Source organism: Pygocentrus nattereri, chromosome 10, assembly GCF_015220715.1.
Source record: "Pygocentrus nattereri isolate fPygNat1 chromosome 10, fPygNat1.pri, whole genome shotgun sequence".
NCBI lineage: Eukaryota > Metazoa > Chordata > Actinopteri > Characiformes > Serrasalmidae > Pygocentrus > Pygocentrus nattereri.
The window spans coordinates 27,151,554-27,166,862 of record NC_051220.1 but is presented as its reverse complement, the minus strand read 5'-3'; the positions used below and the strand labels follow the sequence as shown (position 1 = coordinate 27,166,862).

General features: G+C 37.9%; 2 protein-coding genes across 2 annotated transcripts; both read left to right on the top strand.

Moving 5' to 3' along the window:
• Positions 1–2,271: 2,271 nt before the first annotated feature.
• Positions 2,272–3,669, top strand: LOC108428610 (antimicrobial peptide NK-lysin-like). Its single transcript, XM_017699713.2, has 5 exons — positions 2,272–2,394; positions 2,550–2,614; positions 2,876–2,992; positions 3,075–3,232; positions 3,380–3,669. The coding sequence occupies exons 1-5, from the start codon at positions 2,352–2,354 to the stop codon at positions 3,435–3,437; spliced, it is 441 nt and encodes a 146-aa protein (XP_017555202.1). The 5' UTR covers positions 2,272–2,351; the 3' UTR covers positions 3,438–3,669.
• A 9,270-nt stretch (positions 3,670–12,939) lies between these two features.
• On the top strand, positions 12,940–15,075 carry LOC108428609 (antimicrobial peptide NK-lysin-like). Its single transcript, XM_017699712.1, has 5 exons — positions 12,940–13,041; positions 13,714–13,778; positions 14,373–14,489; positions 14,578–14,735; positions 14,899–15,075. Exons 1-5 carry the CDS (start codon positions 12,999–13,001, stop codon positions 14,954–14,956), a joined length of 441 nt encoding a protein of 146 aa, XP_017555201.1. The 5' UTR covers positions 12,940–12,998; the 3' UTR covers positions 14,957–15,075.
• Positions 15,076–15,309: the final 234 nt, after the last annotated feature.

Below are 15,309 nucleotides of genomic sequence, written 5' to 3'. Positions count from 1 at the left end.
GTAAGTATATCTCAGTATGTGCTGACAGTTTAAATATGATAATATAAACGCAAACTCAGACTTACTTTGCTCTGCTTTAACCTTTAGCTCCGCTGTAGCCATTTTTCTCGCATCTCAGGAAACTTCTCCACAAGTTTCTTGTAAACTGTATCTCAGTGTTTGACCTTTTATGAGGTTGAAGTCGCTTCTCATCCTCCAGCTTCTCGTTCAAATTGTCTCGAAATGTCAAAAACAGCAGACCACCATTAGCTAGAAGTGTCGCAGGTTATATGTAGTAGTATGTGGTTTGGATGCAGCCTAAGGCGTCAATAGCCAGCAACATTACGAGCAGTCCAAACAAAAAATCAAAATATAGAGTTTGCATTTTACAACCTTAATGTGTTAACTGCGCTCAAACTCTTAGCTAGCTACGTATTTACCATAGCGATGGTGCATGTTAGCCTGTAGCATGTGTGCTGCATTCCTGAACATCTCTAGAAGTCAAGTTACTTTGCTTCTCTTGGCCAAGCCACAGCTGTTCTTAGGTCAGCTGAGAACCTGTCAATGCTCATTTGGTAATTTCATCACTTTTTTCCACATTGAATCTCTAAAACCCTCTAAGACCTCATAGTCCCAACGCTAGTCACAAACATCACGGGCGTACGATGGTGTTTTAGGGCCACTGTTAATAAAAATATTAGACTTCGAGTCGTAATATTTTGAGAATAAAGTCGTATGGTATGATATTTAAAGAGTAAAGTATTATTTCAAGATTAAAGTCGTAGTATTTCGAGAATAAAATCGTACTATTTAAAAAAAAATTTGCACTATTTCGAGAAAATGTTGTGAGGCCCGAACGACTTTGGCTTAATCTTTCAGAGGCTATTATGAGTAATTCCACTTGCATTGTACCAAAGCACTGTTCTGACTGTAAATATCTTCATCCAGGATTTTGAAGGAAGTCAGTCAGTCAGTAAGATCGCCTCTGGCCACACTTGCTGTTGATGCTCATCACTTTTAGTCTCATCACCAAATACTACTTGATCTGTGGTGGTCCTGTGGGGGCCCTGACCACTAAAGAACCAGGTAAAAGGATAACCAAGTGTGTAGAGAAACAGATTGACTACTGGTTAGTCTATATTACTTTAAAAAATCACTGGGAGTTGTAATTATTGTGCAGACTGTTGATCAGGCTGATGATTTGCCTATAAGTCAAATAAAACTACCAGTTAAATGCTGGGGGTGTAAGTGGGCCATGAAGACACACCAAACACCTTAGCAGTAATGCAGGGGCGGTGAGTGTTTTCTTTTTCATTGCTGAAACCACATGGTGCATCTTTGAACAATTCAAATATAGCTTTACCACAGGAAGTGGTAAAGGAGAAACTGCACAAAGTCTGAGATGAGTTTGTGTAAGAAAAAAATGTATAGATCCTTTAGCGTTTTGATTGAGGAGCATTCTACTTCTGATGATCCAGCAACCATCTGTGCTAATACTGGCGATTGCAAATGAGTTACACAAAAATTTACAGATGGTGTGACAAATAATCACATCCCTCAGTATTTGCAAGTTTTGAAAGAGATCTAAAGTCTTAAGAACTACTGGTAATTTTGCTGGTTTGGTTTGGGTCCATTTGTCCCCCTAGAGGGAAGGTTCTCTTCTATGAGGGCGATGCCCCATCCATTTAGGAATACCTTCCCTACTCAGTTGAACACCTTTGGAAGATTTTGGACTGATGTGTTAGAGGCATTCTCCACTACCATCATCAAAACACCAGTTGAGGAAATATCTCATGAAGGAATGGCATCCCTCATCCATGCCATGCAGTACCCGAGACTTGTAGAATCTATACCAAGGCATCTGCATTTAGATCTGTTATGTTGTGCTCATACACCTTACATCTGTGCTCACAATAGTGCAACAGAAACCACATGACTGAATATCATTAAAAAAAAACAAGGATCTATGTGAGAATAAAATAATAAAATCAATGTATGTTGGATTATATTATGTATTTGGGAATGATAACAGAATAAAGAATAAAGTAGTATGGTAGAATTAGTGTTGAATTTAGTAATGCAATTTGAAGCAGCTCAGACTGATGGTCTACTGTAGTTAAATATAAATGAAATCAGCCAAATTTGACTTTTATCACTAAATATACCATGACCAATCAAAAAAGGTGTGTTGATAAATTCTGAGCATTAATCTGACTGCATCATGCACACCATGACCCATGAACTACTCATGGTTTGTGGTTATGGAATGGAAAAACCTGTGAGGTTACAACAGCTATAAAAGACCCCGAGACACCTTGAAGAAGCACCAGCTTTGAAGAATTCATTCACATCTCCTACTTCTGACAACCACTATGCTCCGAAACATCCTCCTCGCCTTTTTGCTCATAGGCACAGGTAGGTGAAGCAGTTTTGACTTTATACCTACAGCAAACCTTTTATTTTACATGGTTATTATGTGAAATTACTACCATATTATTGTCTCATGACACATATAGCGTATACTTGGTCTATTTTGAAAGGACATTATGTTGTCCCTTTCTGTTTTCCAGCTTGTGCAATGCACCTGGAATACCTGAAAGTGGATTCTGATGAGGAGCAGGTTGATACGAGTTTGGTAAGCTTTTTATTGATGTATTTTTACAACCACTAGGATTGTCAAATTGTCAGTAAAGCATCATAACTAGCAAAATATTGTCTGTTTGAACTGGTTTATGCTTCAGTACTATGTATGCTTAACTAAATCGAAGAAATGTATGCTAGGAACCACAGTGTTCTCAATATTAGATTAATATCCAACAGTTTTGGTCACCATATGCAGATAGAGGAGCTTTATTTAGGCCTTCTTTGTTGTGATATTTGCTATCTTATTGCTCAGGCTGTTGGTCAGGCTGAGGATATGCCTATACCTGGGGCAATGCTCCCAGGTCAGTGCTGGGCATGTAAGTGGGCTGTGAAGAAAGTGAAAAAACACCTCGGTGACAAGGCAAAGGCGGTGAGTGTTTATGATCACACTGCATAGCTAAAACAAAAAGTATGTTGTATCTTTAAGCAATTCTTATCTGGCTTTACCACAGGAAGAAATAAAACAGAAATTGCTCAGAGTCTGCGATGGTATTGGCTTCCTGAAGGATTTGTGTAAGAAAATGATTAATAAATCCCTCGGCGTTTTGATTGAGGAGCTCTCTACTTCTGATGATCCAGCAACTGTCTGTGCTAACATTGGCGCTTGCAAGTGAGTTATACAAATAAAACCTATAACTGACGGCATGCATCACACAGGGTATCAATCATATTACTCAGCATTACTCAGCACAAGTTATGAAAGAGACTTAAGTCTAAAGCATTACTGGTAACCTCCTCCTTCCCCCAAATGTTTCAGATCGAAACCCATGCTGCAACTCATCCAAGCTTTTCCGGAAGTCCTAGAGAAGCTCTGAACTTCATCATGAGAACTGCATTATGTAATAATAGTGAAAACTGTTCTTTGCTTTCTTCATCATTTCTTCACTAAAGGAATCTGCATCTTTAAAGTTAGACCAAATGTCTGTTACATAGCAACTTAACTTCTTACACTTGGGGCAAAGCTCTTATCTCAGTTTGATGTATAGAAAAGAAATGTTCATATAGTCAGTGGCTGAACATAAATAAAGAGGCATGAAGCATATTTAATTTTTGTGATTGTAGTTTCTGTTTTTTTACTTTATAACAACACTTCTTCAAGGGTTCCTTAGAACCATGAACACTCAAAGAACCATTTGCATGAAAAGGGTAAAAACAAGCCGGACGTCATAAGAATAGAAGAAACCTTTTTGAAGCTACATAGAACCATCTACACATTGTCCATCAATCTGAAGAACGCTTTTATGACGCAAAGAAACCTTTAATCATGCAGATCATGGTCATTGTTCTATATAAAACCATTTTCTTTACTGAAGAACTCTTGAAGAACCATAATTTTAAAGTGTGTACAAAAAGAAAAGGAGGAGGGGAGTCATGTGGCATGTGGGGGTCATGTCTGCCACTCAATAGTGAAATTTCTGGCTTTGTTTAATCCAGCAGTGGTTTCTTCAAGTAGTACAGCATTCAGTAATGATGCGGTCTGTTTAGTCAGCACTTTGGCAGACAAATCCAAATGGCCATAGTCTACAAGCGCTGACAGAACTAAAGGGGTTTTATTCACATTGTATGTTTTCTGGATCCAGTTTAAACTTAATCCTTGACTGAAAATGCATCTCAGTGTAAATCATTATTGATGTTACAGTTTAGTCCTAGACTATGTTTAATCCATGTCACCAAAACCAGGCCATAGGTTGTATGTAGACATACATACATACATTCTGTGCTAATGTTGTGCTAATGCTAATGCTTGGTAATGTAACAAGTTTATTTGTGGTGCATTTAAAAATACTGATCCTTGTTCTCAGAAGTTCTGCATATATGATCATTCGCACCTGAGTTTCTCACTATGTGTGGTTTGTGGCTTTGAAATAAAAAGTGTGAAGTTAAGACAGAACTATAAAAGACCCTCAGTCAACCTTGAAGGAACAGTGAGATTTTGAGAATTCATACAGTTATTCCATTTCTGAGGACCACCATGCTTCGAAACATCCTCATCACCTTTTTACTCATAGACTCAGGTAAGATCAGTAATTATGACCTGTTTATGAAACCAGGGGTATCCAGTCTTATCCGCAGTGGGTCAGTGTGGCTGCAGGTTTTTCATTCAAACAAAGCAAGCAGTTAATTAACTAAGTGGCATTAAGTGTGCACCTGCTGGTTAAAGAATGAGAATCTGCAGCCACACCAGCCCTCTGCAGGTGATTGGACACCCCTATACTAACCTTTTTAGGCCTGTTTCAGCTAAGGACAATCGCCAGGTTAGAATTATTTCTTAATGCTTCAGATTTGGAAAAAGTCATTCATGCCTTTGTGACATCTAGATTGGATTACTGTAATGCACTGTATTTTGGAATTAATGAAGCATCTCTGGCTCGTTTACAACTACTTCAAAATGCTGCAGCCAGAATGTTAACTGGTACAAAGAAAAGAGAGCACATTACTCCAAGTTTGGCTCCCAGTGTGTTACAGAATCCAATATAAAATGGCATTGATGGTTTTAAAGCTTTGAATGGTCAGGCACCTGCATATGTCGAGGACATGCTTTGTATATATGTGCCGCCTTTAAGATCTTTAAGCTCTGCCTCACTTTTAACTGTTCCTCAGTCTCGTTTTAAATAAAAAGGGGACCGTGCTTTTGCTGTTGCTGCACAAGACTTTGGAATGGCCTTCCAAGTGACATCAGGCATGCATCATCTGTGACTGTTTTTAAAGCAAAGCTTAAAACACATTTTTATCAATTGACATTCAGCGCTTGTTGATCTGTGGCCTGAAGTCTTTGCACTGTTGTGTGAATGTATGGTAGTGGTGTTTGGAAGGTGGGAATCCTTTTTTGTTTTATTGTGAAGCAATGGTATTAAATATGCTATATAAATAAAATTTACTTACTTACTTTTTAAGTTACTTTACAAAATAGTCGAAGTGTGCCACTCAAATGACTACACTCACTGTAAAATAATAAGGAGGACACGTAGCCTGTTTGTGTTGCTTTTCCAGGCTGTGCGATGCACCTGGAATACCTGAAAGTGGAATCTGATGAGGAGCCTCTCCATGAGAGCTTGGTACGCTCTTTTACTATTTTTGCAGCCACTAAGACGGACAGTAAAGCATTATAACTAGTAAAGTGTTGCTTATTTGAGCTGATTTATACTTAAGTACATTGTATGCCATGTCTAATCAAACTGTACTCTAGAGTGTCAGATAAAAAGCTACTGCACAGGTACATTTTTCTTTCGTCAAGGTACAAACAATGTAAATGTAATCTCAAAGGCACAACAATGATTTTAAGGCCCAACTGTGTCATTTTCCATAGTTTATCCCAAAGAAAGGTAGATATTTGTTTTAAAGCAGAACAGGGAAATAAAAAGATTGGGTATGTTGAGTCAATACATTTTAAAATATGATTTTAATAGATAATAGTACAGTTATGTTTCTCTAACTGAAGGTACTGAAGACGTACCCTTGAAGGAGCACCCCGTGACAATGGGGAACTACTGATAGTTTTGTACCTTTTCAGAGTGTAGGAACCAATACTGAATTCAAATCCACCAGTTCTGGTCACCTTATCCAAACAGAGGAGTTATTTAGGCCCTTTTTTTGTTATATCCTTGTTATATCTGCTCTTTTATTACACAGGCTGCTGATCAGGCTGAGGACATGCCTATGCCTGGAGCAGTATTCCCAGGTAAATGCTGGGCATGCAAGTGGGCCATGGGGAAGCTGAAACAAAGCCTTAGCAGTGATGCAAGTGTGGTGAGTGTTAAGTATCAGACCCCATAGCTAAAATCACAAAGTACGTATACTTACTATATGTTGAAAAATTCTTATACAGTTTAAACTTTATTGCAGGGAATGATTAAGGAGAAACTGAGAGGTGTCTGTAATAGTATTGGCTTCCTGAAGTCTATATGTAGGGGCATCGTTAACAGATACCTGGATGTATTGACTGAGGAGCTTTCAACTACAGATGATCCAGCAACCATCTGCGCTAATATTGGCATTTGCAGGCGAGTGACAAAAAAACCTCTGACAAAAGTACATTACACATCAAATTACTCACTGTTTGTAAGTTTTACAAGAGATTGAGTGACTGTCTATTAAGTATTTACTGAGTAACTGTCCAAGTAAAAATACAACTCCCTTTGTACTTTTCCCCTCATATTATTACAGCTCCAAAACACTGTTGGAATTCATCCAGGATTTTCCAGAAGTCCAGCAGAAGTTCTGAAAGAACAGATAACTCCGCTTTGATGCCTGCATGAAAATACATTAGTGAAATAAATAAAATAATAATGCATAATGCTTATCATTATGTAAAGCTTAAGCTGGCAGGTTTACTCTAATAAATCACTGGAATATTCTCAGTAAAATTTTGTGGTCTTCATTTTTTACCACACAAAGTATTTGATGTGGCTCAAGTGAGCATCAAAGACACAGGTCTGTTTGGTCACAACGTCAAAAAAATGCACGTTTAACTGTCAAGGAAGACTGAACACCAGTTACACAGCGATTTTATCTAATACTCAAAAATGGTATTTTAAGAATTCAGAAAAAAGTTATTTGGGCCAAAACTCTTATTGTACTACGATGATTGTAGTGTGTGCTGAAGAGGCACGTAGCACATTTAATGAGCACATCTACAGACGATACCAATGAAACCACAACCAACAGAGACAGATGACTGTCATCTTTACAACACAACATAAATGTATATCTATGTCTCATCATGATATATTTGTCAAAGACACTAGTACTGTAAAAAATGTTCTAATTAAAAATTTAACAGCAACAACTCTAAATGACTTTGTTTACATCTCAAAGATTACATTATGCAGAAATTTAGAAAGATTGATTCATTTTTGTATAACTACGATTTAGTATCTCATAATTACGCATTACTTCATTGTAATTACGACTATCTTACAATAATGAGATTTAATCTCATTATGATGTAATAACTCATAATTATGTCTTCGTATGTCGTAATGACTGTCATAATTATGACTTAGCATCTCATGATTATGACTTATTGTCTTATAATTATGACTTAGTACCTCATAATTGTGACTTACTTTCTCATAGTTATGAGAAAACGTTCTAACTTACTAAATGGCTAAACCTTTTTTTTCTAGTGGTGGAAACAGTAATGAATAGGTCTGTTAGATAGACCCTAACTTTGCTGCACAGCAAATCTAAATGATCCTCGAATCAGAATCAGAGAAGCAGAGGTCATGGGGCCAGTAATTCAGAAAAGAATACATGTGAAATTTCATATGAAGACTAATGGTCTGAGAAAGACAAATGCTCAAACAGCCAGTGACTGAGAAAATGAACACATTTGCAGACAAAACAAAACCATAGCCTAAAGATGAACGATTATCTAATCTATATAACACACCACAAGACACTTGTGTGCAAAGGGTGAGACCGCCCTCCAGTCAAAACAGCTGTCAAGTAGGTATGTGTATTTTTCAGGACAAATGTCTGAGATGATTAGATGCCATTTGTATCATGAAAAAGAAAGTAAACAGGCAAAGAAAAAACATAAAAAGTAGAGTTCAATAAATGATTAAATAGATACAGAGAAAGAGCCCAACAACTGTGCATAATGATATTTAGTTTTGAGGCTTCTGTATAACATTCTCTTAAATGTTTTCTTTCCTGTTGTTGAAAATGAACAGGCTCAACACCTAAAACAGACCAGTTTTAACTCCCAATTTCTTTTAGCAGCCTGAAATATGACACTTGGGCCATTTGGTCGAGAAACAGGAGGCACATTTTTTGACACGTGATACTATCTAAAAATACATCTTTCTTAAGATGGGTTAGACCACATGTGTGAACTGTTTCTATATCTTTGTGATCTGGTTTTGTGCTTAATCTTCTCAAATTGAAGAATCCATTTTATTTGTCTAGGTGATTTCTATCCACTGTTTCAACAGTGATGAGGGAATGACTTATAGGCAGATTAGTTTTTGGAGTATACCAGAACCATCATGATAAAACTACAAACAGCTTAAACAAACATAATTAGATTCAGTGCAATCTCCATAGACAGGCTCAGACAGGCCATCTAAACAGTCAACATCCCACGGTCCACACATCTGGCAACCTGAGCAACCACAAGACATGTAATATTTATTCATGTACCAATTTTATTTTAGTAAGAAACCCGTGAAGTGCTTTGCACAGGAATATAAGTAAAACACTGGAAAGATAAAAAAACTTTACACTCAGAACAGTTTCAACAATTTCAGTCAGGAGCCGCAATACTTCTAGGCATATGCTAGACTGAACAAATTTCTTGAATGTGGAAAACACATCTATGAAGTTTGCATTCCTATTATTCTCTGTCATTACAGGAACCTAAATGCAGTGTCAGTCTTGGCAATAGAGAATATCAATTTCATTAAGCAATTTCTGATGTACATGTGCACCAGTAGATAGAACTTAATTAAAGTGAGTAACACAACAGGTATGTGGATTGACCTGCAGTGGTAAAAATGCTCTTGCCAATCTTTGTAATGAAGTATTTTGTGGGGAAGCAATAGTAGTGAGTGATATACTAGTTGGAATTCTTCATAAGGCATTAATTTCACTGATACACCACTCTGTTAGAAATAAATGTAGTATGCAGGTACATGATTCAGTCATCAATGTACAAACAATGTAAGTGTACCCTCAAAGGTACAACCGTGGTTTTAAGGTCCAATGGTGTACCTTACATGAGTTTTTCCTAGTGGAAAAGTAGATATTTGTACCTTTTCATAACCAAAAGTCAAAACAATAAAATAAAAAGCCTGGAGGTCAGACAGGGTGTGTGGAGTAAGTACTGTTTAGAAAATATTTCAATGGATTCTGGTACAGTTATGTTCCCTGACTAAAGGTACTGGGGTGTACCCCTGAGGGTACCGCCACAGTGACAGTGTCATGCTTTTTTTTTGAGAGTGCATATACAAATTAGATAATGCAACATATACACAGTGCAAAACATGATACACTGATGCTTGTAGATGTGAGCTTGAGTGTGTGATGCATGTATGTGTAATGCCGGGGAGCGAGGAAGCGGATGCATACACTGAGATAAGCAACTTTTATCGAAGGCAACACGGAGAGATCGAAAGTCAGACATGACAAATAGAAATACAGAATCCAAACAATGCCAAAACGTAAAACCTCAAACAGTACATACAAACATCCCAAACAGTCATACATCAAACAATACATACATCAACATACATATCAAACAAACAAACATCAAACAAAGACTAACACAGACCAGGGGAAACACGGGGCTTATATACACAAGGGCTAACAAGGGATAACAGGACACAGGTTGAAACACAGGTGGCAACAATCAGGGGTGGAGTCAGAAAACAAGGGGGCAGGACTTGGACAGGAAAACACAAATGCACCTGGAAGCTCAAAACACAAAGCACATTGACAGGACTGGGAGGGGCCAATTGTGACAGTATGTGACAAATGACTTGATAAATTTAGCCTGGCATGTGAAACAACATTTAACATCTTTTTTTTTTTTTTTTTTTTTTTTGAGAGGCCACTGCACACCATATTTATCTATATATTGTTCAGTTCTATTTTTCACTTATTACAAATTACACACACACACACACACACACACACACACACACACAAAATCTAACAAGACAGAGAAACACAGGAACACACACAAATCAACTTCCAAAACAACCTGAAAACCCCCTTAACTGGCTGCTGGCTGTTACCTTGAAGGTTAAGATGAGTCAAAGGTCGCTGGGCCTCTCTAAGAGCACCGAGGAGGGTGTGAAGTTCCTCTGAAGTCACAGGAGAATTGGCTGACAGATCCAAAGACACCAGGGAGGGACAGAGAGGTATACACCTAAAAAAAAAACACAGACCATTGGTTGATCACTGTCATACAATGTTGTTTCTATACACAAACATAAATAAATAAATGAATTAATTAATTATTCAGCTTCACTGAACTGTACCCAACAACTGTTGTGCCTGATTTTATATAATGACATAAAACACAATAATATTATTAAAATAACATTAATAAAGTCTCTCTTTCTCCTTCTTTAATTTGTGATGTAATCTGTAATACTGATGGCTATAAAGTCAAAAATAATGCACCATATCTAAACATGCATGAAGGAAGCCTGAGCGTAACAGACCAAGCCTACAACTTCACCTGGCGAGTGAGCGGATGTTCTGATCGGTCAGTCCATTTGCAGCCAGGCTCAAATGTGTGAGTGAGCAGTCAGCCTGGAACACAGAGCATGTATACACATTACTAACCACACGTACTTTCAGTGAGGTGCCTATTTATTAGCTAAAACTTCCTTGTATCTGCCCTCCTTGGCTATTTTATCACATCGATGCACTACATTCTCTGAAGGTACATCTATATATACAGTAGCCAGTAAGTGTACTCAGTGCTAAAAACCCAGCATCCTTGCTGTGCCTGATACATGCATACTAACATGACAGGCACTTACACACCACTACTGTGTCAATTACTGCTGTGCTGAGAATGTTGCACCAGTCAAATAGTGTCTGATCAGTAGTGAGCAGATGAGCTGCAGTCAGTAAATGGAAACATACAAAGAAACCTACAAGGTAGCTGCAACTGATGAAATGGCTCATGAGTGTAGAAACAAGACACAGTACTGCGCAATCATCAGAGACCACCTTTTCGTTTATTCAAGTACTTCAGAAACATAAGCTCTTCAGACAAAAATTAGTCACAAGTATTTCTTTCCTAAAACTTTATTTATGTCCCCTTACCTTAACAGTAGCATCATTCCTGCCTGGTAAGACGTATACCAATTTCTTTCACAATCTGGGTGCCCATTTCAGCCTGAGTTTCTGTGTGTCTATGTACACATTTCTCCTGCTGTTTCAGACTGAGAACTGTGACTGAGGCCTGGTGTTTTTGCTCGTCAGTCAAACGTGCCAGTGTTCTGTCAAGTCTGTTGCATCAAAGTCACAAACAGACATCCTGGAATGAGGGAGTATCAATGCTGTGTTCTGCTTGGACAGGCACAATGTTAGTGGAGGAGTGGGCTAAAATGTTTTCTCCTGGGAGTTTATATTTTACCCAAAATTACACGAAACCCTCCAACACTAAATATAATATCAAATCTATTGCCATTTCATTCATCTATTGCCACCACTACTTAACTATCTCAACATACCATTTCGCCATTCTAAATAGATTAAGGTGATATTTCAGAGGAAAACAGTCACCATCAGATAAGCAATACTTTAATATTTCTAAGATTCAAGAAACTCAAGTTCTTGTTTTAGATCTGAAATCTGCGTACCATCTGAGATCTGAGTCTGCGATGGTATTGGCTTCCTGAAGGATTTGTATAAGAAAATGATTAATAAACCCCTCGACGTTTTAATTGAGGAGCTCTCTACTTCTGATGATCCAGCAACCGTCTATAACAATGAAAACAGAAAAACCCGTTTTGGTCCTACATAGGACCATCTACAGCACATTGTCCATCAATCTGAAGAACGCTTTTATGACGCAAAGAAACCTTTAATCATGCAGATCATGGTCATTGTTCTATATAAAACCATTTTCTTTACTGAAGAACTCTTGAAGAACCATCATTTTAAAGTGTGTACAAAAAGAAAAGGAGGAGGGGAGTCATGTGGCATGTGGGGGTCATGTCTGCCACTCAATAGTGAAATTTCTGGCTTTGTTTAATCCAGCAGTGGTTTCTTCAAGTAGTACAGCATTCAGTAATGATGCGGCCTGTTTAGTCAGCACTTTGGCAGACAAATCCAAATGGCCATAGTCTACAAGCGCTGACAGAACTAAAGGGGTTTTATTCACATTGTATGTTTTCTGGATCCAGTTTAAACTTAATCCTTGACTGAAAATGCATCTCAGTGTAAATCATTATTGCTGTTACAGTTTAGTCCTAGACTATGTTTAATCCATGTCACCAAAACCAGGCCATAGGTTGTATGTAGCCTACATTCTGTGCCATTTTTTAATATAGTCATGCAGCAAACATATTCACTTCCAAATAATGCAACAACAGGTAAATAACTGGGTGATGCTTACAGTTGGACAAAATAATCTAAAAATCTCAAACTGTGTATACATTAGATATTTAACTCTAAATGTTAATGGTTGGTAATGTGACAAGTTGAATTGTGGGTGTGTTGAAAAAATACTGACCACTGTTCTCGCAAGTTCTATGATCTATGATTGTTAACATGTAAATTTCTCACTATGTGTGGTTTGTGAAATAAAAAAGTGTGATGTTAAGACAGAACTATAAAAGACCCTCAGTCAACCTTGAAGGAACAGTGAGATTTTGAGAATTCATACAGTTTTTCCATTTCTGAGGACCACCATGCTTCGAAACATCCTCATCGCCTTTTTACTCATAGACTCGGGTAAGATCAACAATTATGACCTTATACCTACACACTTAAAAGGAGGTTCCTCAAGCGTTCTTTAGTAAAGAAAATGATTCTATGTAGAACCATGAACACTCAAAGGACCCTTTGCGTGATTAAAGGGTTCTTTGCAGCATTCTTCAGATTGATGGAGAATGTGCTGTAGATGGTTCAATATTTAACAGGTTCTGTGTGACACTAAAAAGGGTCCTTCTACTGTTGCAACCTTGATATCATAACAACCCTTTGTAAAAAGGTTCAATATGGAGCTAAATGCAACACATTCTCCAAAAGTCTGAAGAATATTGAGTGTTTATGATTCTACACAGAGCCATTTTCTTTATTAAAGAAAACCCTTGAAGAGCCATCTTTAACCCAAGGATATCCAGTCGCAATGGATCAGTGTGGCTGCAGATTTTTCATTCCAACAAAGGAGGAGCAATTGTTTGCAGATTTAAAGTACTTAATTAACTAAGTGGCATTAAGTGTGCACCTGCTGGTGAAAGAATGAGTATCTGCAACCACACTGGCCCTCTGCAGGTGACTGGACACCACTATACTAACCTTTTTAAGTTACTTTACAAAATAGTCGAAGTGTGCCACTCAAATGACTACACTCACTGTAAAATAATAAGGAGGACATGTAGCCTGTTTGTGTTGCTTTTCCAGGCTGTGCGATGCACCTGGAATACCTGAAAGTGGAATCTGATGAGGAGCCTCTCCATGAGAGCTTGGTACGCTCTTTTACTATTTTTGCAGCCACTAAGACGGACAGTAAAGGATTATAACTAGTGAAGTGTTGCTTATTTGAGCTGATTTATACTTAAGTACATTGTATGCCATGTCTAATCAAACTGTACTCTAGAGTGTCAGATAAAAAGCTACTGCACAGGTACATTTTTCTTTCATCAAGGTACAAACAATGTAAATGTAATCTCAAAGGTACAGCTGTGGTTTTAAGGTCCAACTGTGTCTTTATCCCATAGAAAGGTATATATTTGTACCTTTTCATAACCTAGTGCTTTAAAACAGAACAGTAAATCAAAAAGATTGGAGAGAAGACAGGGTGTGTGGAGTCAATGCATCTTAAAAATATATAATTTAAGTAGAATATGGTACACTTAATGTTCCCTAACTGAAGGTACTGAAGACGTACCCTTGAGTGTACCACCCCAGTGACAACGGGGTACTACTGACAGTTTCGTACCTTTTCTTCTCAAAGTGTGGGAACCAATACTGAATTCAAATCCACCAGTTCTGGTCACCTTAGAGTTATTTAGGCCCTTTTCTTGGTATATCCTTGTTATATTTGCTCTTTTATTACACAGGCTGCTGATCAGGCTGAGGACTTGCCTATGCCTGGAGCAGCATTCCCAGGTGTATGCTGGGCATGCAAGTGGGCCATGGGGAAGCTGAAACAAAGCCTTAGAAGTGATGCAACTGTGGTGAGTGTTAAGTATCAGACCCCATAGCTAAAATCACAAAGTACTTCATATGTTGAAAAATTCTTATACAGTTTAAACTTTATTGCAGGGAATGATTAAGGAGAAACTGAGAGACGTCTGTAATGGTATTGGCTTCCTGAAGTATATATGTAAGGGCATCGTTAACAGATACCTGGATGTATTGACTGAGGAGCTTTCAACTACAGATAGTCCAAGAACCATCTGCGCTAATATTGGCGTTTGCAGGCAAGTGACAAAAAAACTTCTGACAAAAGTACATTACATATCAAATTACTCACTGTTTGTAAGTTTTACAAGAGATTGAGTGACTGTCTATTAAGTATTTACTGAGTAACTGTCCAAGTAAAAATACAACACCCTTTGTACTTTTCCCCTCATATTATTACAGCTCCAAAACCCTGTTGGAATTCATCCAGGATTTTCCAGAAGTCCAGCAGAAGTTCTGAAAGAACAGATAACTCCGCTTTGATGCCTGCATGAAAATACATTAGTGAAATAAATAAAATAATAATGCATAATGCTTACTGCGATGGACTGGCGACCTGTCCAGGGTGTATCCTGCCTTCCGCCCGAAGACTGCTGGGATAGGCTCCAGCATCCCCCCGCGACCCTGACGGAGAAGCGGCTTACAAAATGGATGGATGGATGGATAATGCTTATGATTATGTAAAGCTTAAGCTGGCAGTTTTGCTCTAATAAATCACTGGAATATTCTCAGGAAAATTTTGTGGTCTTCATTTTTTACCACACAAAGTATTTGATGTGGCTCAAGTGAGCATCAAAGACACAGGTCTGTTTG